Genomic DNA, 23,203 nt, shown 5'->3' with positions numbered 1-23,203 from the left:
CCTTCCAGACGAAACGTGGCTGACGCTCCAAAGAAAGACTTATTTTATATTGGAGTCAATTCATAGGAGTGCCAATGAAAGTCTTTTTTGTCAGAAACCTCTCAACTTTTCCTCTTCCCTCTGGATTTTCTCTTCCTGGAGTCACCTGAGTAGAAGGCAGAAACTCAAATGAACAGATTGAAAGATTCAAACGACACACTACTTACTGTTAATTCAGCTGGGCGTGTGGGGTGCCTATCATAGGGAAGAGCATGGGCGTTTATGTTTATGTATGGGACTATTTTGATCATGAAATGGCATTCAGAGTAGGAAGACTCGGTGTAAATAGTTCAGTAGCCTTCAGTCACGAAGATCGTCTTGGGCCAATGCAATCAGATGTTAGTGAAGCCTGGATCATAGTGGTGCTTGTTTACAGGAAGTGCGAAAAGCCCAGGTTTTTGTTAGTTGCTTAAAGAGTCCCTTTAACTCTGGTTTAGACAGCAACATAGGGGGTTTGGAGGCACTGAAACATGACAGGTAACTTGGCTGACAGTGCAGAGGTCTTCACAGGTTGGGTGAAATACATTTTTTAAGTGCTGCCTGGGTTAGCAATCCATGAGTGACTGAGCATTTTCCAATGATCTCTTGCCAAGATACATGCTGAATATTAGGAGCACACAATAGAAAACAGTAGCTACATACACAAAGTTGTTTACCTTGAATTATGATACCGATTAAAATTGATTTTGTAAACACCAAAGACAGAATGTTAGAAGTTGGAATAGACACACAAATGAAACAAACTATTGGTTAGATTACTGTAATTTGAAATTAGTAGTTTAGGCATTGATGGGTTGATTATGTTCCGGATTGCACCTGTTAGTTTGCCAACGGAGCCGGGAATCGGACCTACCTCATTGAAACACACAACCTTTTTTACGTTTAGAATGGCTTTTTCCAGTGTTACCTTGTGTTTCAGAGGGTAAAAGGACAGAGACAACATGGAGACAAACTCGATGATGATCATGAAAGGACTCAAGGCAAATGTAAATGAGACTTTAAAAAAAATCTGCACACGAAAATGAACAAGAAAAAAAACGACAAAAAAACAAAAACATCTGTCTTGGTATCCAAAGGGATGATTCAAAGGCAAAAATATATGTAGAGTAAAACCAAAAATCCACCCAAAAATATCATAAGCTTAATATAGAATGTAGAACGTTATATTCAATAAAACTATGACGCCAAAGACGGGGAACGATCTCCCTCTCAAGCACTTTAAGAGACCACAGTACCAAACATGATCTTTATTAGAGTTAGTCAACAGATTACCTTCGCGCCTCTTCTTCTTAATTCTTTTGCACAGTTTCCCCTCAGGTTCGAGGGGTTCAGAAGACGCCGGCTGCTGTTTCACAGCCTCCGGTTCGAGGGGTCCTGAAGACGCAGAGGTGGGGACCGCTTCCGACACGGAGGAAAACACATCTTCGGTGTCCATTCCATCCGGAACATCGTATGCCTCTAGGCTCTCCTCAACACCCACCGACAGTCTGTTTCCGTTCGCGTCTCTGTGCCCGTTACTCACACCCTCATCCTCAGCTGCCGCCATCTTGTTTTCTAGCTCACCTCCAAACTTTCCAACCGTCTCTACCACCACACTGCTTTCATCTAAAACTCTTTTCCCAGTCGTATCGCTTACACCGCAACCCTCTACACCCATGTCTAGGTCAGTGATGGCAAATGCATTAGTCCCATTGACCTGACTTTCTCTAGTGTTGTCCAGTGGCACCTCAACCATCAGGTTATCCATGACCGGTCTGGTGTTGCCATTCAAGATAGCGTCAGCCAGGTCTGTGGCTGTGGTCGCCTGGCTGTTCTTCAGAACGCCGCCCCCAGACGTGGCCTGCGGTGGGGGGGTGTTTGTGGGGAGACTTGGCCGAGACTCCCCCATCACCTGGGAGTCAGGTGGGGGTGGCAGAGGACTGCTGGGGGACAGCGACGTCTCTTTTTGGGGATGGATCTGCGATGAAGCTGGTTCTTTTTGCAGACTGTCCGGGGATACAGCTGGTCCTTCTCGGAGTGTGTTCAGAGACGGAGCTGGTTCTTCTCGGGGTGTGTTCGTAGACGAGTCTGGTTCGTCTTGGGGTTTGGTGGTGGGACACCTGTCCGCTCCTCCTCCTGCAGCCCTCCGATCGTGAGCCCAAGGCTGACTGGGACTGGGAGGGTTGGGGGGTTCTGTGGAGCAGAGCCCTGCTTCTTCTACAGGCTTGACACTTGATCCTGGAGAAGAGACAGGTTACTAAGAATAGCTACAGAAAAAAAACCTTTACGGTGACAGTCATGTCAAGACGAGATAATCACGGATTCCAGTGAACAGTGAATACATTTTCTTTGAGATATTTGAAACATGATTTTAGCTCAAAGCAGTATTTCAACATTAAAATGAAGAGTTAAGAGATAGAAATTAGTATCAATTCATGCTAAGGAAGAAGGGTTATGAAGGCATGAAGCAAATCAAGCAAGTGAGGGGCAATGGCATTTCACAAATTCAAATAAAAATTAAATTTCACCACAATTGTGTTTGTCCGCCTAATGCTGTCAAATTTTGAAATTTTATCTTGTTCTAAGCTTCCTTTTTTACTCAACATTGGTACGTCCTCGTTGGATTACCTGCATGTTTTAACAAGGTTTTAGATCTCAGCAATCGGATGCCTGGATCTTAACTACCTATTTTAAGTTTTAGCCAGGTAAACCAGACTCATCGCAAAAATAAAAATGTTTTCATGACAGTCTGGACTTTCAGCCACCCAGAACGATTTGAGTGGGCGGGAGTACTTGCCTTGACAGACAAACTCCTTCAGCCAATCAGCGTAACAAAACATAGATCAAACCTTTGCCAAATCCAGCCAGAAGAATGGCAAAAATGTCTTTTCCGCTGAGAAACTCCACTAGTGTATACATACTACTCTTGTTCTTCTTTAATTGTTGTTATTGAGTTTATTTCTGGCTGTGTTTATTCGTCTAACTTTAACGTTACTGTTTGTTCCTTCAAACTAGCGGACTCCTGTTGCATTTCTCATCATCTGCGGGAACCAATCAGGGACTGGGGGCGGAACAGTAGTTAAAATGCAGTCTCCTGATTGGTGCCCCATTTTTTGGGCAAACTCAAATCATTCTGGGCAGCTGGAAGTGCAGACTTATAATGAAAATGTCTTTTTTTTTTGCGATGAGTCTGCTACCAGGCTAATATTAAGTTGTCTGTCTGCCGGATATTGGCCCACCGGCATTTAATTTTCGGCGCATATGTGAAGGAAAGCCACCTGGCCCAATCACTTACCAGTGCTGATACATCCCCAGTGGGCCCAAACTTGGCCCTTGCTGGTACGTTTCTCCCCTTCCTCCTTTCTTGCTGCTAAGTTTCTCCGCTGTGGGCTCCTGTTCGGAGCCTGAGCGTGTACGCGTCTTCCTGCTCCCCAGACGTCCATACTGCTACGGTTTCATACGGCTCTTTGTCCCTCTTCCATTTGCTGGTTGTCTTCTTGTGGACAGCTTCCATGGCCCGTGGACAGCTTCGATGGCCCCTTCAGCGGAGGCTGCCGAGATGAAATCCGAACTGCGATCCATCGAGAGGCTCGTTGAAGATCTCCTCCAGGGGCAGACAGAGCGGGGTTCCTGGCTGTCGTTTCTAGAGCCCGAGGCCGCCCCCGCTCCCGGCTGCTCCTCTTGGGCAACAGTGGTGGTGAAAGGGAAAAGAAAGCTCCCTCTATTTTCACCAGTTGCGGATGATGACTTAACCCAGCTTTTTAAACTCAAACCTTCCTCCTCTCGAGGAGCTAACCGTTTCAATGTCAGCACCGGCTACTCCAGAGAAGCTAACTGATTCAGCGTTAACAGCTACCAGGACGCCGGCTACTATTCAACCTCTCCTGGCCGGCTCCAAAAAGTCTTGAAAAAAGGCTCAACTCCCCATCATCCTCGGCCTCCGACGGGAAACGTCGTCGACACTTTTCGCCTTCTGCTGTCTCCATTGTAGAGGTCGCTCCTGCCAACATCCAGCCTTCGACCCACCTGCGCGACCGATTACTGGACACTACCGTGGCCGGTGGTGATGTCATTCCCAGAGAAGCGGCTGCGCCTGTCACTACTCAGCCTAGCCTACCATTTTCCTCTAAACTCTGTTTACAATGGGGGTTGCCAAGATAGGCAACCAGAAATCCTCATTATTGGCGACTCTATTGTCCGATCCCTTGAGCTACCTGATGCGGTTACCTACCGTCTCCCTGGAGGCAGAGCTGCAAATATGATTGAACTAGTCGAGACACCAACCTCAATCCCTCAGCCCGCGCAATTGCTCCACATAGGCTCAAAGGATGTCACGCTCGTAGAATCTGTCACAATCAGAGATCAATTACCTCAATGCAAAAGGCCTTAAACAATTCACTCTGAATTTTATCCATCATATTGCTTTTAACTCTGATATTTCCTGCAGCATGATCCTGCTCTAGAATCAACTACTGACCATAACCCGGGCCTGGATCATGACCTACATCCTCCCTCCCCTGTAACTCATATTGATGCTGGCTCTGACTTTGTTTTAGCTCATGTTGTATTGTTGTGATTTAGTTTGATTTTAGCTCCCATCACATCATATTGTAATCAAAATCATCCTATGGTATAAATTGTTTTAGATAGCCACAACATTAAATGCTGTAACGGATATCTGCTCAAGAGTAGTACCAGATGAAACCAATAATAAACTGCTCAACCGCAATATCAGATATGACCACTAGAGGTAGCCATAGGGAACTGATCTGTTGAAAGTTGAGTTCTCCTACTCCTACTAAGGCTAGCAGTTTTACAATTCAAATCTGGATCAAGACATTCTTTTCTCGCCGTTCACTACTTCATATTTTTTCAGAAACAAATCAAATTTCCCCATTTCTTGTAGAAAGACTTGTTGAAGCCGTTTATGTCCGTTTTAGATTACGGCAATGTTACTTATAGGCGTGCCTCTGCTCCTCAAAACCTCTGGACACCGTTTATCACTCCGCCCTTAGGTTCATCAATGGAACTGCCTGCAGTACACGCAACTGTATTTTATGATGGACCTCCCTTACGAGGCGTGACTTACAACTTGCTTTTATTCTTCATTTTCAAAGCCCTCATTGGAAAACATCCCAACTACATTTGGTCCATGCTGGTCTGGTCTCGTCAGACCCGCTCTTGTGAACGGCTTCTCTTAAAGATCCCGAAATTTCGCGCTGAGTTGGGAAGGTCGCTGAGTTGGGAAGGTCGGCCTTCGTTTACGTCCACCTCTGCCTTCAGAGTTCCTTGATGCTGATCTCTGCCCTTAGGGCTTTTAAAAACCTGCTCACAAATTATCTTTCCTCCGTTTGCAACTTTTTATAATTTTTTTTATTGAGCCGTTTATGCCCCTTCATTCATCTAAGTTTTATATATTCTGTACACCTATTTTGGTATTTGTGAATCTTAATTTGCTTATTGTTTGATGCTCAACGTCACTGTAAATGAGGCTTGCATCAATGGTCTTTGTAAAATAAAGGCAAAAGAAAAATAAAATAAAATAAAATAAATAAAGCGCAGAGAGGGAAGCAGCAGCTTGTGGCTCAGGGCAGGAGTGGAGATGGAGTGGCGAGGGGGGGGGGTGGGGGTGGTGGTGGTGGGGGGGGCTCATCTCGTCCTTACCAGGTGCACCATTATCCCTATGAATGTCACTAGTGGGTGGGCTTTCCGTTTCGCACCTGGGCCTCATCTTCCTGAGCTGGAAGCCTTTCCGGATGTCCGCCATGAGGTGGTCGACGATGCAGCCATCGTCCTGCGGCGGGGGGGCTTTCCTGACTGGACAGTGAGAAATGAGAGAGAGAGATATATATATATAAATTGAGAGAGAGAGAGACACAGAGAGAGAGAGAGAGAGAGACACAGAGAGAGAGAGGCACAGAGAGAGAGAGAGAGACACACAGAGAGAGAGAGAGAGAGAGAGAGAGAGACAGAGAGAGACACAGAGAGAGAGAGAGAGAGAGAGAGAGACAGACAGAGAGAGACAGACAGACACAGATAGACACACAGGGAGAGAGACAAACACACAGAGAGAGAGACAGACAGACAGAGACACACAGACAGACAGAGAGAGAGAGAGAGAGAGAGAGAGACAGAGAGACAGAGAGAGAGACAGAGAGACAGACACAGAGAGAGAGACAGAGAGAGACACGCACACAGAGAGAGAGGTGTTCAGATACTGCCTGCCTGGTGATGGCTGGAGTCATGTCTAGAGCAGAACTCCCAGGAGGAAGGGAGGATAAAGATAAAAACTCACTCATTTTCCCGTTCTCCCCCTTGCGTCTCTTGGACTCCTCCTCGGCCAGCTGCTTCTTCCTCTTCTCAGCCCTGGCAGCCTGATCTTTTCTGCTCTTGTTCTCCTGTGGTCGTTATTGCAACATTTGTACAACATATATACACATATATTTATATACCGTTTATACAGTACAGTAGTTGTAGTCCATTTCCTACTAATCCATATCTACTCATGGTAGCAAAGTAAATCATTTTATTCCTGTATTTTATTTTTCCTGCATTTTGTTTTAAATGTCCTTTTTTGCATTTTGTTTTATATGACCTTTTATGTCTTTCTTGTGCTTTGTCTTGATGCTTTTAATGTCTCATGTAAAGCACTTTGAATTGCCTTGTTGCTGAAATGTGCTATACAAATAAACTAGCCTTGCCTACAGTATATAAATGCCCCCACATGAGCTTCCCTGACCTTCATGGCATTAATGAAGAGTCCCCGGAAGGTCTTGATGGTCCCAAACAGGTCCCCCAGGGACAGCTTGTTCGGATCCTCACACAGGTAGACTGCCAGGTCAGCCCTCATGCGCTCAATCTCCAAAAAGTGCTCCTTCAAATCCTCGCATGCCTTCATACTTTCCTTGGGGGAGAGAGAGGCGGCGTCAAATAATATTCACACCATCCACAACAAACGCAGACCTATCCCCCTTCCACTCTTCCCATGGCTGCATTTAACACCAAATAACACCAGTAGTTCATTGCTTTATGCTGCCGAGCACTGTCCTTTCACACCTCCACAGCCTTCCCAAACTGCTGCTTCACATCCTCTGCAGAGTTGGAAACCTTCTTGGCTGTGTCATTCAGTCCTTGGTGTAAGGCACTGGCTTCTGCCTGAATGGACTCCAGCTTCACTCTAAATCAAGTAAGAAAAACAATTTGACGTAAAAAAAAAATACAAATAAAAACCGCTACAAGTCTGCGAAATGCTAAAAGAATGTGTGCTGGTTTGTATGAACTGTCCCCTCTACCCTGCTGCTCGTTCACACGTCTCGATGTCATCAGGAAGCGCCAGCAGCTCTGGGTGGTTCAGTTCCGCCTCCTGATAACAACATGGGGATTCAAAATAAACCATTTCCATCATGGTATGGTATAAAAATAAAAATAAACAGCAAAAAAACAGCCAATCACAAGCAAATAAGTAGAGTATGTACCTGCAGGATGTGATGGAGCAGGGTGATGCTGCTCTTGTTGGCCTTGGTCTCAGTCAGCTTGACCAGTGAGCTGATGGTGAAGCCCTCAGCGTTCCCCGTGTGACTTCCCTGGAGGCACACAGAAAGGCTATATACACACACATACACACACACACACCATGATATCAACACTCGAAATCTCAACCGTACTTGGTGGGAAGAATGTCATCTCACAGTGTGCGTTTTGTTCTTACGTAGTTGAGGAAGTTTCCCACACGAAGGATGAGCCGGCAGAAACTGGGCAGGAGAGCGCTCTCTCTGAGGCCTGAGGTAGACGACAGGAGAGAGAAATCATGTCTTTACTGAAAAAAACAATATATATACACATCTAGACTGCCTCTATCTGGGCCCAGGCACATTCACGCACACACAGACATACACCAATGTTTGCCATGTCTCTCCTATGATGTTATTAGCCTCTCTTACTCTGAAAATGTAATTTAATGTTATTTATTGCTCTATAAATGTTCTTAGCCGGTAGACAAACATACTCCAGGAGCTTGCTCGATCGCCTCGTTGAGAGGGGTCAGGGAAGAATTTTTACAGCTCACTTATCTGGCCCCCGGGTGATACTGTTTTTTTGCTTCCCTCTGGAATATGTAGGGGTGGGATGTCTGCCCACCTCCCTTGTTCTCTGTAAAGCGCATTGTGTTGCCTCTGGGTATGAAATGCGCTATACAAATAAAGCTTTGATTGATTGATTGAGCTGACCTCCAAGCATAAATCTTATGATCTTATGATCCACACCCTGACACCCCACTGTGAAATTATTTATTCGCCGTTAAAATTAATGTCACCCAAGGAGAAACTCTGGCCCAGACAAGCTGTAGGCTATGACATACTGTAATAATCGCAGCCTTTGCGATTTGCTAATTGTGTTGTCAAATCGCGATTTCGATTTGAAAATGATGAATCGTTCAGCCCTAGTGGACCAACATTGGGCAATTTAGTCCCGAAGACAAGCAACACTTTTTGTGTGAGACAACAGTTGTGCAACAAAAGAACTACTACTGTGCAAGACCCGTCTTGGAATAGTCGCCACATTAAAAGGCAACACCACAAACTTGTAGCACTTGAAAAAGCACCACAAGCAGATGTGACGCGTGTATGGCCCAAAAAAGTCAAATGAAAGTGCCCAGTCTAGTAATGTTAAACAAACAGGCATTTTCAGAGTTGTTTGCACTCTGTGTGAAAAGGGTTCAGGAAGATATGCAATTCCTTCCCGCAAATACTTCAGTCAAGTTGCCTCCGAGAACTGTAGCCGGTGGAAACCAGGGAAACCGTTCAGACGAAGCTGGGACAATGTCGAGTATTACGCCACAACAACCCATGTGGTCAAGCAGGACGGCCGAGCCATATCTAAGGCTGTGTCGTTGGCAAGTGTAGCTCTTTCCTATCCTACTCCCTCTCTCCTAGCCATGACCCGAGCACTACAGAGCCATCCAAATACAGCCACCTATTCACCTCCATTCATTTTTATCTCCGCCCCAGTGAATCATGGGGTGGGTCCACGAGCCGCCAAAACACGGCCCAGGTGGCCATTCACCTCCGTTCATTTTTTGGACTAGGATTACGCAAAAACGACCAGACTGCTTTTCATGAAACTCAGCGGAACGGTGTAGCATGGCCCAATTTCGAACCCATTCAATTTTGGCGCGCACAGAACCACGAAATGCATTCAGCGGCGGAGGTCTGTGCTCTCTGAGGCACCATTTCTAGTTAAACATCTTATTTTATGCTTGCCATACCCTTAAATGTTAAATTTTTACGATTATTATTATTATTATTTTTGAATCATTCATCAACATACATTTCTATTGTCTGCGAGGTAATGTTGACTTACAGCGACAGGCCTCCTCCACCAACACAGCCTTGGGCCCGTGCATGCCGAGCACGGACGCAGTCTCCTCACAGCTCAGCATGCACTCAATCCTCAACTGGTAGCTGTGGATCGAGCAGGGAAACCAGGGGGGGGGGGGGGGGGGGGGTGAGGGGAGGGGGTGGAGTGAGGAAGATAGAAAGATTGCGCAATAATAAACTGACTAGGGCAATTCAAATAAGCACAAGAGGTCATCGCTATAGACAGAGTAAGTCACACGGTGTCCCGAGCTGAAACGGAGAGAGAGAGGAGAGGGAGGGGCTTACCACGGCACAGCCAGGAGAGAGATGTAGAAACGGTCGACGTTGGCCAGCTTGTTTTTATCCCCCTTGAAGGACTTTAAGTTCTCAATCTACACAAGAAAAAAAACGCCATTGCAACACCGGGAGCCGGTTAACCAGGATGACAAGGATGACTTTATAGGACACGGGTCCCATGGGAATTTGCACCCGTGTACCAACCTCGTTCTTTTCTGGCAGGAGCTTGATAAGTTGTTTCAACGACTCCACGTCAAACTTAGACCTGTCCCCGTTCTGCACCAGGGTAGCAAAGTCCTCATTGGAGCTGGATAGAGGAAGGGAAACATTTATTTTTAACAGATTAACAACAATATGCCTTTCCTGACACACCTATCCTGGTGATCCACTGGCTTACCATTTGAACTGCTTCAGGAATATGTTCAAATGCATGTTTTTCTTGGCATCAACGAAAGAGATCTGCCAAAAAAAGACAAGACAAGACAATATTTCGCTAGCTAACAGGGTCTGGTCATTCATTGAGCCTAATGAACAGCCTTTATTCTGGGACGTGCAGAGAGCTGTAGTGATTGGTCAGGAGGCTGCCTACCGTACCTCTTTAGGCTCCTTCTTGACAGGAGCAGCTGCCCCCTTGTCTTTGAGCTTGGCCACCGGGAGACAGAACAGCTGCTCGATGCTGCTGTAGTCCGGCTCTGGAGGTGAGTCTTTCTGAGCCGAGGCCCACATGGAGTCACCATCTGTGTGTAGGTGAGGGTTTGTGTGTGCGTGTGTGAAAGAAGAGAGTGAGAGAGACATAGAGAGAGAGAGAGAGAGAGAGAGAGAGAGAGAGATTGGTACGCTTGAAAGAGGACCAGAGTCACAGCTAATACCTCAGAAATCCATTACCTGCACCATGCATCATAATCATACGTCATTCATTCCTCATCTTATAGTGAGTCACTGTACACAATGCCTCCTAAGACACTCCTGGCTCGTTGGCGTGAGAGGCTCCCAGACCTGCTGCTCACCAGTGACGGTCCGGAGCTTCTGCCAGTTGAGCTTCTTCATCTTCAGAGAGGGATAGGGGCCCCTCTTGGTTGGCACAGCAGATAAGGGTAGTGCTGGAGCTGCTCCTGGGGCTGGAGGAGGTGCTGGAGGTGCTCCTGGTACTGGAGGTGCAGGAGGTGCTCCTGGTACTGGAGGTGCGGGAGGAGGTGGTGGGGCTGGAGGTGCTCCTGGTACTGGAGGTGCAGGAGGAGGTGGTGGTGCTGGAGGAGGTGCTGGGGCTGGAGGTGCTCCTGGTGCTGGAGGTGCGGGAGGAGGTGGTGGTGGTGCCGGAGGTGGTGTCGGTGCCGGAGGAGGGGCGTGGTTGACTTGGCACGTCGTTTGGGCGGTGGCGTGGTCAGCGGCGGAGCCCTCGGTGGTGTGGTCAGCCAGGGAGCTCTCAGTCAGTCTGTTTCCCATCACCAGATCCGTCTGGGTGGCCTTGTTCGCCCGGCTGGTCGGCGGACCGTCCACGACGTGAGAACCGTCACTCAGGCTCCTGACCTTGGAGAACGTCAGGCGCCTCATGATCCTCTCACTGGAGTCCATCTGGGCTGGAGCACAGAACCACACAACTACAATCACTGAAATGAAATCCCACTCAGACACACGCACTGAACACACGCACTGAACACAGAACATATCTAGAGCAGAAAGGAACTCCAAAGGAGCTGAATGTGAAAACGGAAATCATGTCTGAATCAGTTGCTCTGGAATCTACCCTGGCAGCTCCCTGGCCTGTCTCCAGGGTTTGCTGCTCCCTGGCCTGTCTCCTGGCCTGTCTCCTGGCCTGTCTCCTGGCCTGTCTCCAGGGTGTGCTGCTCCCTGGCCTGTCTCCTGGCCTGTCTCCTGGCCTGTCTCCAGGGTGTGCTGCTCCCTGGCCTGTCTCCAGTGTTTGCTGCTCCCTGGCCTGTCTCCAGTGTTTGCTGCCCTTGATAGTGTTAGTGTGGCCGGTCTGTTTTAATCGCCATTATATTAATACAAAAACCATAAACAATCACCAAATTCATGGGGACACAAAAACTTGAGCTATAATTGGTTGGGGGTGAGGGGGGGGGGGGTTACCCATTAATTTTCTATGGCGGTTATTCTAGACCCAGAGACTGGCCAAATTAAATTAATGAATGAATAGTTTATTTACGCCACACGTGGCCCATCCCACATGGGATTACAAGACACCAATACTATAACCTACCATTTCAGCACCTCCTGTACAATTATAATAAACAGAAAACAGTACAATAATTTTACATCAAACACTTATTCTAACAGCACACCTATATCAGGCCAAGGCTCATCTGTACAATAGCATCTTTCCTTTTTCTATAAATTAAGCAATTCAATTGCTGCAATTGCATATGTTTTACGTTCAAACAACCATGCAAACATCTGCATCTTGCATATAGGCCTAGTGGACATTCTTCACTTTAACTTTAAATAACATTAATCTTGGGTCATGATAGAGTGGACAATACAAAAGAAATGTCATTGAGATCACAAAAACAACAAAGTCTCTCCTCGTTGGTACCCACCCAGCAGCCTGTTTCAATACTGAGAGGCACACCTGACCTGAGTACATAAACACCGCTTTTTCTTTTACAGGTTATATTTAACATAATTTTCCGTTCCAAAATCCTGCTTAATTTCACAAAAGGTACGTTGTTTTGGCTTACTTCTCATGCCGGAAACCCATCTCTCTTGATTCAAGTCACACCAGATCTTTAACCATATTAAGATCAAATTTCACCATATTGAAAAACACTCCTTCACATGCTGATCTCACACACAGACCATGCAGATCCCTGGCCCATGCACCATTTCTTTGGATGTCCCAGTCAAACACTTGTTTTAGCTAATCTGTTATCATCCATCCCCAACAACCTATTCCACAATCTCATCATACAAACACTCACAGGATTCCCATCCCATGTCTCCAGTAACAACTAGAGTCGGTGCAAATATAGCCTATGTAGGCTACCCCAGAAAGTAGCGAATAGCCCTATTATGAATTGTTTCACTTACAGGATAGTTTTTGTAGCTACAGATCCCTGCTACATAGTCCAATACAGGGCACACACAAACCTCTCAGCATCTTGGTTTTGCCTATGAGTCCAGCAAGTGCTCTGCTGGCTGAATCTGAAAGAACGGTTGTGCCTTTTAAAAAATGCATGTGGGAATATAAGAATTTTTGGTTGGAGTGGAGATCAGCAATTTTATATGTTCAAATACCGAGTGTAGAGGGAAACAAAAGTAGCATAATGAGTAGATTCAGTAGAACGCCTAGGCCAATCTATTTATCTATAGTAGCCTAATTACCTTGATCAAGGTGTTTGCGTTTCAAAGCCATCTCCACCATCGTTTTCCCTCGAGAACTAAGGGCCATTCTTAAACGCTAGCTTACAAACAACCGCTAGCTGCTATTGCTGATTTCATTCACATTGTCAAAACTAATTAAAACCACCTGATTGTTTCACTGTGCCATCCTCGTCCCTATAGGGGAGGGTTTATCGGTTGGCTGTCACTCATTGCTAACTAAGTCAGCTGGGCACGTTGCAGCGTTTCTCCTATCGTTATCGACAAGTACAGCGTAGGTGTTGCGTAGTTTGAGTAGGTAGCGTGACTCCTCAGTAGGGATACAGCTGAAGCCAGCTAGAGACACACTACGCACGATTCATATCGCCTATTATATTCATATATATATTGTATTCATATCACATCGCCGAACTTCTCACATTAAACGACCGTAGTGCCTGTAGTTTTAGGGGTAGTGCGCAGCACAGCGCAAATCAAATCAAATAAACTTTTATTTATAGGTTATAGCAGCTTTCGTACATAGAAGTACGGAGCCCCTCTGGGGTCACTTAGGAGAAAAAAAAAAAAAAAGAGTAATCCGTGCGCACGGTTTAGTAATCCGTGCGCACGGTTTAGTAAACTGTAATATAATCCTGGATGAATGTAAATACGTGTAATTTATGTAGGTTATAACATTAGTCTACTTACCAGTTACAACAACGTGAATTTTGGGAAAGTGGGATGCTTAGGCTACTGTATGAACTTGCCGAACATGAGCCGCGGACGGGCAGGAGTAGGGAGCTCAGTTTACGTCAGGTGCGGAGTGATTATAAATCCGTGCGGAATCTGAGGCCACAGTTTACTAAACCGTGCGCACGGTTTACTAAACCGTGCGCACAGTTTATGAATCTGAGGCCACAGTTTACTAAACCGTGCGCACGGATTACTCTTTTTTTTTTTTTTCTCCTAAGTGACCCCAGAGGGGCTCCGTATAGAAGCAATTCAAAACTGATTTGACAGTAGAAAATAAAAGAAAACAAATAATGTAAATAATAAAAGCAATAAAATGAACGCAAAAATACAGCAATAGGTCTACTACAAAAAAATAATTTGAATAATGAATAAAATATGAAGGGGATGGGAATGCCAGGCTAAAAAGATTAGCTTTACTTTTAAATGTTCGTACAGAATGTGATGCCCTCAAATCCTCCGGATTTGTCCCAGAGGCGAGGGCCATAGACACTAAATGACACCTCCCCATACTTCTTTGTCATCACCTGAGGGACAACTAAGGGGCAGGTGTCGGGGGAGCTGAGGGGTCTAGGGGATCATATGACACAAGCATATCTATTCTGAATTTTACAGGTAGCCGGTGTAAGGACCTCAGGACAAGTGAGATATGCGATATGCTCTTCCTAGTAATTGTTGATAAACCAGTCTCTAGAATTTTACTTAAAAAAGAAAGATTTGAGATAGGCCTGAAGTTATTCAGCACTGTGGGATCAAGACTGCTTTTTTGAGGAGGGGCTTCACAAGAGCAGTTTTCAGTGCCAAAGGGAAGTTACTGTACCAGTGGTCAAGGAGTTGTTTACAATCGCTAGCACTTCCTCCTCTAAACAGGTGACATTATCAGTTCTCCATTGTGGTTTTTGTTTAGACTTAATCTTCTTGAGTTTGGCTGGAACCACAGTGTCAATGGTGATCTTCAGCTTATTAAAGTTATTGACCAAGTTATTACAATAGGGGGAAGGGCCCTGTGGGGGTAAGCTAATGGTTAATAAAGTTTTCAGCAGCTTCAGAGGCAAGATAGCGTTTTGTAACAGTCTGCTCAGTAGCAGCATTAGGTGATGATAGAGATGCTGAGAGGAAAATACAGTAACGGTCTGAGATTGCCAAGTCGGTTATTGAAGATATATCGATATTTAGCCTATGAGTGATAAGATCCAACGTGTGAGGCCGAGAAATCCAAAATCCGAGACCGCGTTCCAGTAGGCTACCATAAGTCGGAAAAAAGTAGGCCTATTATTCCATAACATCTCTAATATTTACATTAACTATAAACATAATTTCCCAATAGGCCTAGCCTGATTTATAAAGCAGATTAGTCTGCTAAATGGGATATGTATAACCTATATGTAAAACCTCACTCATCCTGAACAAATTTTGTCTAGCCTCAGAGCTGCTCCAAATAAATATAAATAAATAGTGATAGCCTGGTAGATAGCATTTATATGATCTTTTTTCCCTTAATACAGTTTTTCTCTATATCCACAATGTTGCCATCTTAATTATAGAGGTCAGGGTTGGTGAGGCTCCTCCGAGTCAGAAATCCCGACTTCAGGGGAGCATTCCAGTGAAGAATGTGAAAAGGAGTAGAGAGACTCACAGTCCTGGGCCAGCAGCATGGCTCTGTTGGTGAGGACCTCCAGGGCCAGCCAGACCTCTGCCCTTTCTGGCCCCAGAAGCAGCAAGGCCTGCAGGATAGAGAGCAGCTGGAGCGAGGCCGGAGAGCTGCTCACCTGGACACACACACACGCACACACGCACACACACGCACGCACGCACGCACGCACGCACGCACGCATACACACACACACACACACACACACACACACACACACAAACACACACACATACACACACACACACATACAGTATTTGTGAGGCTCTTCATCATGACAAACTGAATTGGAGCAAGAGAGATTATGTGCACGACAGTTTGTGTTCATCTGTACACTATACAAAGAATAAAATCATTTTTTGGGAGCATAGTGCAGGTTCTATAATAAGGATCTTTTTTGGGGAGCATAGTGCAGGTTCTATAATAAGGATCTTTTTTGGGGAGCAGAGTGCAGGTTCTATAATAAGGATCTTTTTTGGGGAGCATAGTGCAGGTTCTATAATAAGGATCTTTTTTTGGGGAGCATAGTGCAGGTTCTATAATAAGGATCTTTTTTGGGGAGCATAGTGCAGGTTCTATAATAAGGATCTTTTTTGGGGAGCATAGTGCAGGTTCTATAATCATTCACAGTTGAAAGTCAACCCAGCACCAAGTCAGACGTGCATATGATTACCTCAGTAAGTTCATCTGTACACACATGACATGGATCATCTTTAGAGCACATCATGGAGCTAGCAGCACTATTTCACTGTATATTGTACACTATACCATTTACATGTGACAATAAATCTGAATCTAAACAATTCTGTTAATTAATGTTCTTCAGCTCTTGTGATACAAATGACAGTAGTGTATGTCTGTCTGCATGCACTGGTAATTTAGGACACAATGGACACTTGATGGTTAGGAATTTCATCATGACACATGACGGCGTCATGACAAGTCTTAATGGAGGGAGGAGAAGGGGTTGTGACAGTGCTCACCTTGTTGAAGAGTGTGGCGAACACCTCGTGGGAATCGCTCATGTCGATACCCCCGTATACCCGCAGAAGCTCGTCCTCATCCTCCGCCATCGCCTCTTCAAACGCCACGCACTGAATCATCAGGTCGTCGTCCTCCTGCTCCCTATCCAACAGACGCAGATGCTAACCGTCATTCGAAATGCGGTCGGTCCAAATAGAGCTCAAACAGTGACCTCACACTTTTTAAGCGGTTCCATTTGCGGAGGAATTTTTCAAAAATCATATTGTGACAGACTATATGGGACATAATTCACCTAGGAACCTTGGTGCTATTTAAAGGCTGCACAACTTCCTGTCTGACCAGCTTGGATTTGTGGTTAGAGTGTCCCCCCTGAGATTGGGAGGTTGGGGGTTCGATCCCCGCCCGAGTCATACCAAAAACTATAAAAATGGTACCCAATGCCTCCGTGCGTCAAAGGGTTGGATTGGGGGAAGTCCCTGCGATATACTAGCGTCATGTCCAGGGGGTGGACTTGTACATACTAGCGTCATGTCCAGGGGGTGGACTCGTACATACTAGCGTCATGTCCAGGGGGTGGACTCGTACATACTAGCGTCATGTCCAGGGGGTGTACTCGTACATACTAGCGTCATGTCCAGGGGGTGGACTCGTATATACTAGCGTCATGTCCAGGGGGTGTACTCGTACATACTAGCGTCATGTCCAGGGCGTGGACTCGTATATACTAGCGTCATGTCCAGGGGGTGTACTCGTACATACTAGCGTCATGTCCAGGGGGTGGACTCGTACATACTAGCGTCATGTCCAGGGGGTGGACTTGTACATCAAGGTACCTCACGCTAAGGAATCAGGAGATAGGCTCCTGTCCTATGGGCCACTTGGCTTGAAGGCTACTTCAAACACCTTCCTGTCTGCATGTCATTTTTCCAGCACCCTCCACAGTGCTTCATTGGTGACCCTGACTGTCTCTGGAAGGTTCCAGAGACGAGCAAGAAGCATGCAAGCAGATGAGTGAACCGGCTTGCTGATGAACACCACTGCAGCTGTGAGGCCTGTTGCACACCGTCTCGCTGTTTCGAGGAAACATTTCATTCATCCCGGAAACTGTAGCAAAATGTTGCACACCGTTTTCAGATTGAACTCACCCCAGACCCCAGCACACTGTGCACACAAAGTTCATTGTGAAATGGGAAATTCCATTCATTCTAAAATACCAACTCATCAATCCAATATCAATTTCCCCAGATAGAAGATCAAGTAGAAAAGGTGAAGATTTAATTTATGTTCTGATGATGAGAAAAGTTGCTTCAATGTGCGCAAAAACTTACCTCAATTTGGGCAGCACATCGAGCAATTGCAATCCTGGAAAACAAACAAAATACACAAGTTTAAATGTTAAAATTTCTAAACCCCTTTAGAAATACACACTGAGGGACATTGTAGGCATTCATTGATTTTATTCACATCGTCAAAACGAATTAAAAACACCTGCTATCAGATTGTTTCATTGAGCCATCGTGTCCTAGTAGCATCCTACTTCAATGCCTCATCCCTACCGGTCGCCTGTCTGTCATTATTCCAGCACTTCAGTGCAACGCCACACAAGGACACCTCAGCACAATGCCAGGAGCTAGTGTCGAACCGGAGATGTTTTCAAAAAACATTCTGCAAAAGTAGCCTAGCCGAGGCCTTCTGTCAATCTAGAAATAGCCTCTCTTCCCACTCACACAGGACCTGTCCAACCAACAAAAATGGATTTCACTGAAACATAATACTGTAATCAACCTTTCTTCAATCATTTCTAACATTCATACAGATGCACTCGTGAATTATGCTTAACTGAACAGTGAAGGCTGGCTCAGGAGTCAGGTGTTTGGGGTCCAGATTGGGGGCAGACCTATTATTAGGGGGGACCACCAGTGACGGAGAGCTGTAACAAAGCTATTGTAGACGGCCTACTTTCCCCCACAATTCCCTGTCGTCTCTCTGGAGGTAAAGCTATTTTCCATTAACGATCTACCACAGCGTGACCTTGCCGATGATCTGAGAGGAAAACGAGCAGAGAAGGCGGCGGTGGCCTACCGATGAACTCCTTGCGCCTCTTGTCTCTTTGCCGAAGGTCGTTGGCGCCAAAGATGAGGGCGTTGACGATACCGAGGAGGGTGACCATGTACGGCACGTTATCCGTGGTCCGCAGTTCATTCATGATCACGCTGAAACGATACTGCTGTGTCTTCACACCCTGTAGGGCCAAATCAAAGCAATCTTATGTGTATTAGTGTATTAGAGTCAACTGTCTATGGCTCTGTTGAAGGCACTCATGTAGTACAAAAGACATACACTAGAGGGCATTAGTGAGACAAAATCAAAAGGTCTAGCAATAGCCTACTACAGTATCTGTGATTTGAAACAAAGACCGTGAATATAATGTTGTTTAAAATAATTAAACACCTTACACTCATCTAGTATACATTTTCATAGCCCCTCTCTATTAGCAACGGTTCCGACCCGAATCTATAGGACACTTGCCTTGTAGTGGTCCAGAGCATCCAAAGCAAGACGGTATCCGTCTGAGGAGAACATGCAGAGGACTGCCAGCAGGTCAAACACCTGCTTCTTCACCATGGTGTTGGAGGTGTCCAGGGCTGTGGAACATGGACACGGTCAATCACGGTACATCCCTATAGGTAGCTATACAGTACGCTGCTCATGTTTCTGTCTCACTGAAAGTAGGTCATCCTTTTCTCTCTGTCTCCCTGCCTTTGGTCGTCAAATGTGTTGTCATCTTTCTTCGGCAACGTACTTTGTACTTTGCACCTAGAGAACAACTGTGTGTCGATAAGTGTGTGAAAATGGTTCAATCCAATATTGATCCACCATTCCCCCTGCAGTATTTACTATGATCCCTAAATAATATAGACAAACTCCAAATCTGTTTGAAGGACTATAACAGGGATGGATTTAGTTTCTCAGTCCAAATCAATGAGGACTCATTGGACATGCTTGACGGAGTGCTTCAGCAGGTCATTCCTACCAGCTGCTATCATGTTCAAAGCATCCCCTGACTGACTGGACACTATGGACTTGAGAGCTCAGAGGGTAAGGCTCTTTGGACAGGACATGTACATTTACTTTTTTACAAACTCTTGTATACCCTAGACATGGTTTGCACAATCTAGGCATGGAACATACCTACTGTTATATACACTTTTTTATTTGCACTTTTGTATATTTTGATTTCTGTATATTTTGTATCTATTGTAAATTTGTATCTGATATGGCAGTAATTTGCTAATGAAGGACACTTATGGAAACGCCATCTGGAATCATTACTTTGAAGAACACTGGCTAAATTAGCCCTCATCACTGTGGGAATGATGCCACTGTTTTAGCGTCAACCCCTGCATGTGTGTTTGCGAACCAGCCGTCCAGACCTTGGGAGAGCTTGCGGATGTAGCCCTCGTTCTCCACGATGAAATGGATCCCGGCTGAGGAGTTCATGACCGCTCGCACGCAGCTGACGCAGGTGAGCTGCAGGATGGCGTCGGCGATGTGCGAGAAGCCCCGCCCAGAGAGGCGGTGCAGAGCCTCCAGGAGCAGGTCCAGCCCGCTCAGCTCCAGGAACTGGACCATCCACGCCTGGTCGCTGCTCTCCAGACGGCGCTTCAGCCCGGAGTAGTTGACCACCGTGGGCGTCTGGAGCAGCCGGATGCAGAGCTCGGGGTCGGCGTTCTCCAGGTTGGCCTCCGGCTGCGTGTCTGAGTCCTGGGAGGAGCCAAGGCGGCCCCTGACCGCCGCCCACTTCCTCTTCCCGTCCGACTGGACTGACATGGCGGACAGACGACGCGCTGTGACGGGAGAGAGGAGCAGGTCGGTTCAGTATCCAGGTGAGCATTGCTTTTTGCCCATTAACTATTAAACATTTCGAATAAGCGTTGCATGAATGTTATTTAATGTAAGTAGTTGGTGAATGCCATGGCCTCACACTGGCTCCTGAATGTTGGATTTGCAGTGTGGTCTCTGGGCATGAAAGTGCAAGATAATCGGTCCACTTCAGAATGGGTTGCGTTATCCAGGCCAAAGGATGCAGGCCAAACCAGGCTTTTATCATAAGCAAAACACATTCACAGGAAATGACAACTCCGCACATTGGAGGACAAGTATGTCAGCAGTCCTAATGTCACTAGTACTGCCAAACATCCAAACTTAATCCTGCCTGAAAAGGCCTCGCTGTCAGCTTATCAACACGAAACACAAAAGCAGGCTAATGATAGCATTATCATAAGTCACTAAATTGTTGAGAGGACCTTTCATTATGTTAGACTTTTTGTGTTCACAGGTAGACTGTTCTTTATCCTAACATTGGGGATGTGATTTGGGGGCGTGAGGTCTAAGTGGTTTGGAGAATCACGTGTCTTTTCACAGTAACAGGTCACACTGTAAACAGACATTGGCAAGTGTAATAAACTTAAGTCCTACTACAGTTGAGGGGACACACACCATCAATCACCTAGGTCAAATCTGAACAACCTGGCATTGACTCAAATGCACACATTGATCACACAAACAGCATTTTCTGTCAGAGCCCCAGAACATAGCCCTCTCTCACTAACCCGTCCAACCCCCACCTACTCAAACATCCAGCAATGAACGCATGCTCCCACGTTCACACAGAAAATAAAAAGGGTTGGAATTCTGACAATGTATTATTATTAATTTTTTTAAATCTATAAATACTCCCTCTGTAACTGGGAAGAGTTGTGTGATCCTGCATAACTCCAGGTGGTTTTCTTCTCATAAAACACCGTTAGATATGTTCTTGGCAAGGCGAACCTATACAAACGAGGCATTGGATTATTAATATAAACAACCACGCCGTAAACACACAGCGCTGCTCTGGGAGGTAGCAAGAGAAGCCGTCCAGGCCTCCTCTGTCTCTGGGCTATTATAGGGATGACTGGAGAACGCAGGCTGTTTCAATGCTTCTGCAGTGGATCTCTACATTGACGCTTTCGTAAATGTCACTTTAAAGAATGCAAAGATGTTTACAAAGTCTGAGCCATGGGATTTCTCTCCATGTCGACAGGGGGGAATTCACTTGAACTAAAGACATTATGAATCCACAACTCCTATTCATTCAAATCACCCCCGATTCAAGGTAGCGTTCAGAACATGAAGGTTCTCTATTCTTCACACATTTGGCGTAACGTTTGTCAGCGTTTGCCGTGGAAGCACTGATCCCCAATTATGCTTGTTGCCAGGGTGAGAGCGTCACCGTGGCAGCCAGTAGGAAGACAAAGTCCTTTGACAATAGGCAGTTTCATCCCTAATCAAAGAGGCCTGTTCATCAGCCACAGAATGGGAGCTCCTGCCTCTCTGACTGCTTTCTGGAGCCTAATGGGGTTTATCCACCACAATGATTTGAACACCTTTATAATATAGAATCCAAAATGTACTAAGCTGAACAGTCTGACAGCTAGAAGACTATAAAACCTTTGAAACCAAAGAATTATGTAACAGTTGTGAATTCCACTAGTTGTTGCATATCCTCATTCCACTTCCACACAATTGGAGAAGTTTGAACTTCATAGCTGGACTTTCAAACAAGGGTCAGGTGCTTTTCAGTGGGAAGGGAAGGACTTTCCTCTGACAGGAAACTCAAGACGAACATGCTGCCAACAGGAAAGCTGCTGTTCCTCTTTTGAAATGTAATTTGCATTTTTAACACATGCTGACATCCTGGCCTCAGTTTACAAGGGTCTACTTGGTTAAAAAGCGTAAGGGGGACATGTTGCATCTCTACATTCCTTATAACTTTTATGACCAGGACTGAACTACAAGACACAGACTCTAATTCAATCCAGGCGTGGCATAGGCCTACTGTTCACAACCCGCTGTTCTCATGGGAAGCAGCATACATACATACCCATACGAACCCAATGCACTCTAACAAAAGCAGTGCTATTGTTTAATAACAATGTTGTCCCTATGGATTTCTTTCCTACCTGTCAGTCCACTTATGTATACAATGCACGTGAAGATATGACTGTCAGTCACTCAGAATGTGTGTCCTACTTGTTAAATCTGTATGATGGACACAGTGGGTATAGGGAAGAGTTGAGTCCATTTGTTTATGGTATTTTGTAATAACAAGCTGTTTGGAATGCTATACTTGGCCTTCAAAATGTCCATGTTTTATGAAAGCCTGTAGCCTACCCTATTTTATAAGTTCACCCACGCATACACGTTGTGCTCTGAAAGGCCTGTGCCTTCTAGAGCTGAAAAAAAACATACACATGTAAAAAAGGTTTACAGTAAAGGTAACGAAAAGATGAATCAATTTACTAATATCCTAATACTGTATATTTGTCCTAGCTTATTCGATGTAGCCTTATACGGTAGCATTGTACTGGAGCATTTAATTTGATTGTCATCAGCTGTAGGCTATTTGGATTAGTCTGTGGTCGCGATGATATGTATAACCTACTGTAAGCGTTTATTTCTGGGTAATTTGGGGATCTAGGATCTAGATAGATACATGGATAGATAGATAGATAGATAGATACATGGATACATAGATAGATAGATAGATAGATAGATAGATAGATAGATAGATAGATAGATAGATAGATAGATAGATAGATAGATAGATACTTTAACGTTAAGATAGATAATTTGACGTTTCAGCAGTGGGAGGTTGGAAAAGAAAAACACTAAGCATGAAAAAGAGGAAGACCGGGGACAGTCCACTGCACAGCCATATGTAGGCTACAGCATGTGTAGGTATAGAATAGAATATGTGGATCAACTAAGTATCTAAATACATATCGATTAA

General features: G+C 45.4%; 1 protein-coding gene across 1 annotated transcript; it reads right to left on the bottom strand.

Moving 5' to 3' along the window:
- Window positions 1-208: 208 nt before the first annotated feature.
- LOC311309188 (inverted formin-2-like) lies at window positions 209-20,199 on the bottom strand (the record flags this gene model as incomplete). The annotated part of the gene is made up of 23 exons (XM_084438367.1): window positions 209-234; window positions 1,312-2,256; window positions 5,683-5,835; window positions 6,314-6,416; window positions 6,758-6,922; window positions 7,075-7,195; window positions 7,311-7,381; window positions 7,494-7,601; window positions 7,727-7,797; window positions 9,376-9,476; window positions 9,678-9,763; window positions 9,873-9,975; window positions 10,066-10,127; window positions 10,263-10,411; window positions 10,676-10,737; window positions 10,818-10,951; window positions 11,022-11,245; window positions 15,370-15,502; window positions 16,368-16,509; window positions 17,697-17,730; window positions 18,451-18,610; window positions 18,898-19,013; window positions 19,803-20,199. The coding sequence occupies 23 exons, from the start codon at window positions 20,197-20,199 to the stop codon at window positions 209-211; spliced, it is 3,666 nt and encodes a 1,221-aa protein (XP_084294493.1).
- Window positions 20,200-23,203: the final 3,004 nt, after the last annotated feature.

Source organism: Borostomias antarcticus (genome assembly GCF_949987555.1).
Source record: "Borostomias antarcticus genome assembly, chromosome: 5".
Lineage (NCBI taxonomy): Eukaryota > Metazoa > Chordata > Actinopteri > Stomiiformes > Stomiidae > Borostomias > Borostomias antarcticus.
Note: the sequence above shows the minus strand (reverse complement) of the source record. Positions and strands in the feature narration are given on the sequence as shown.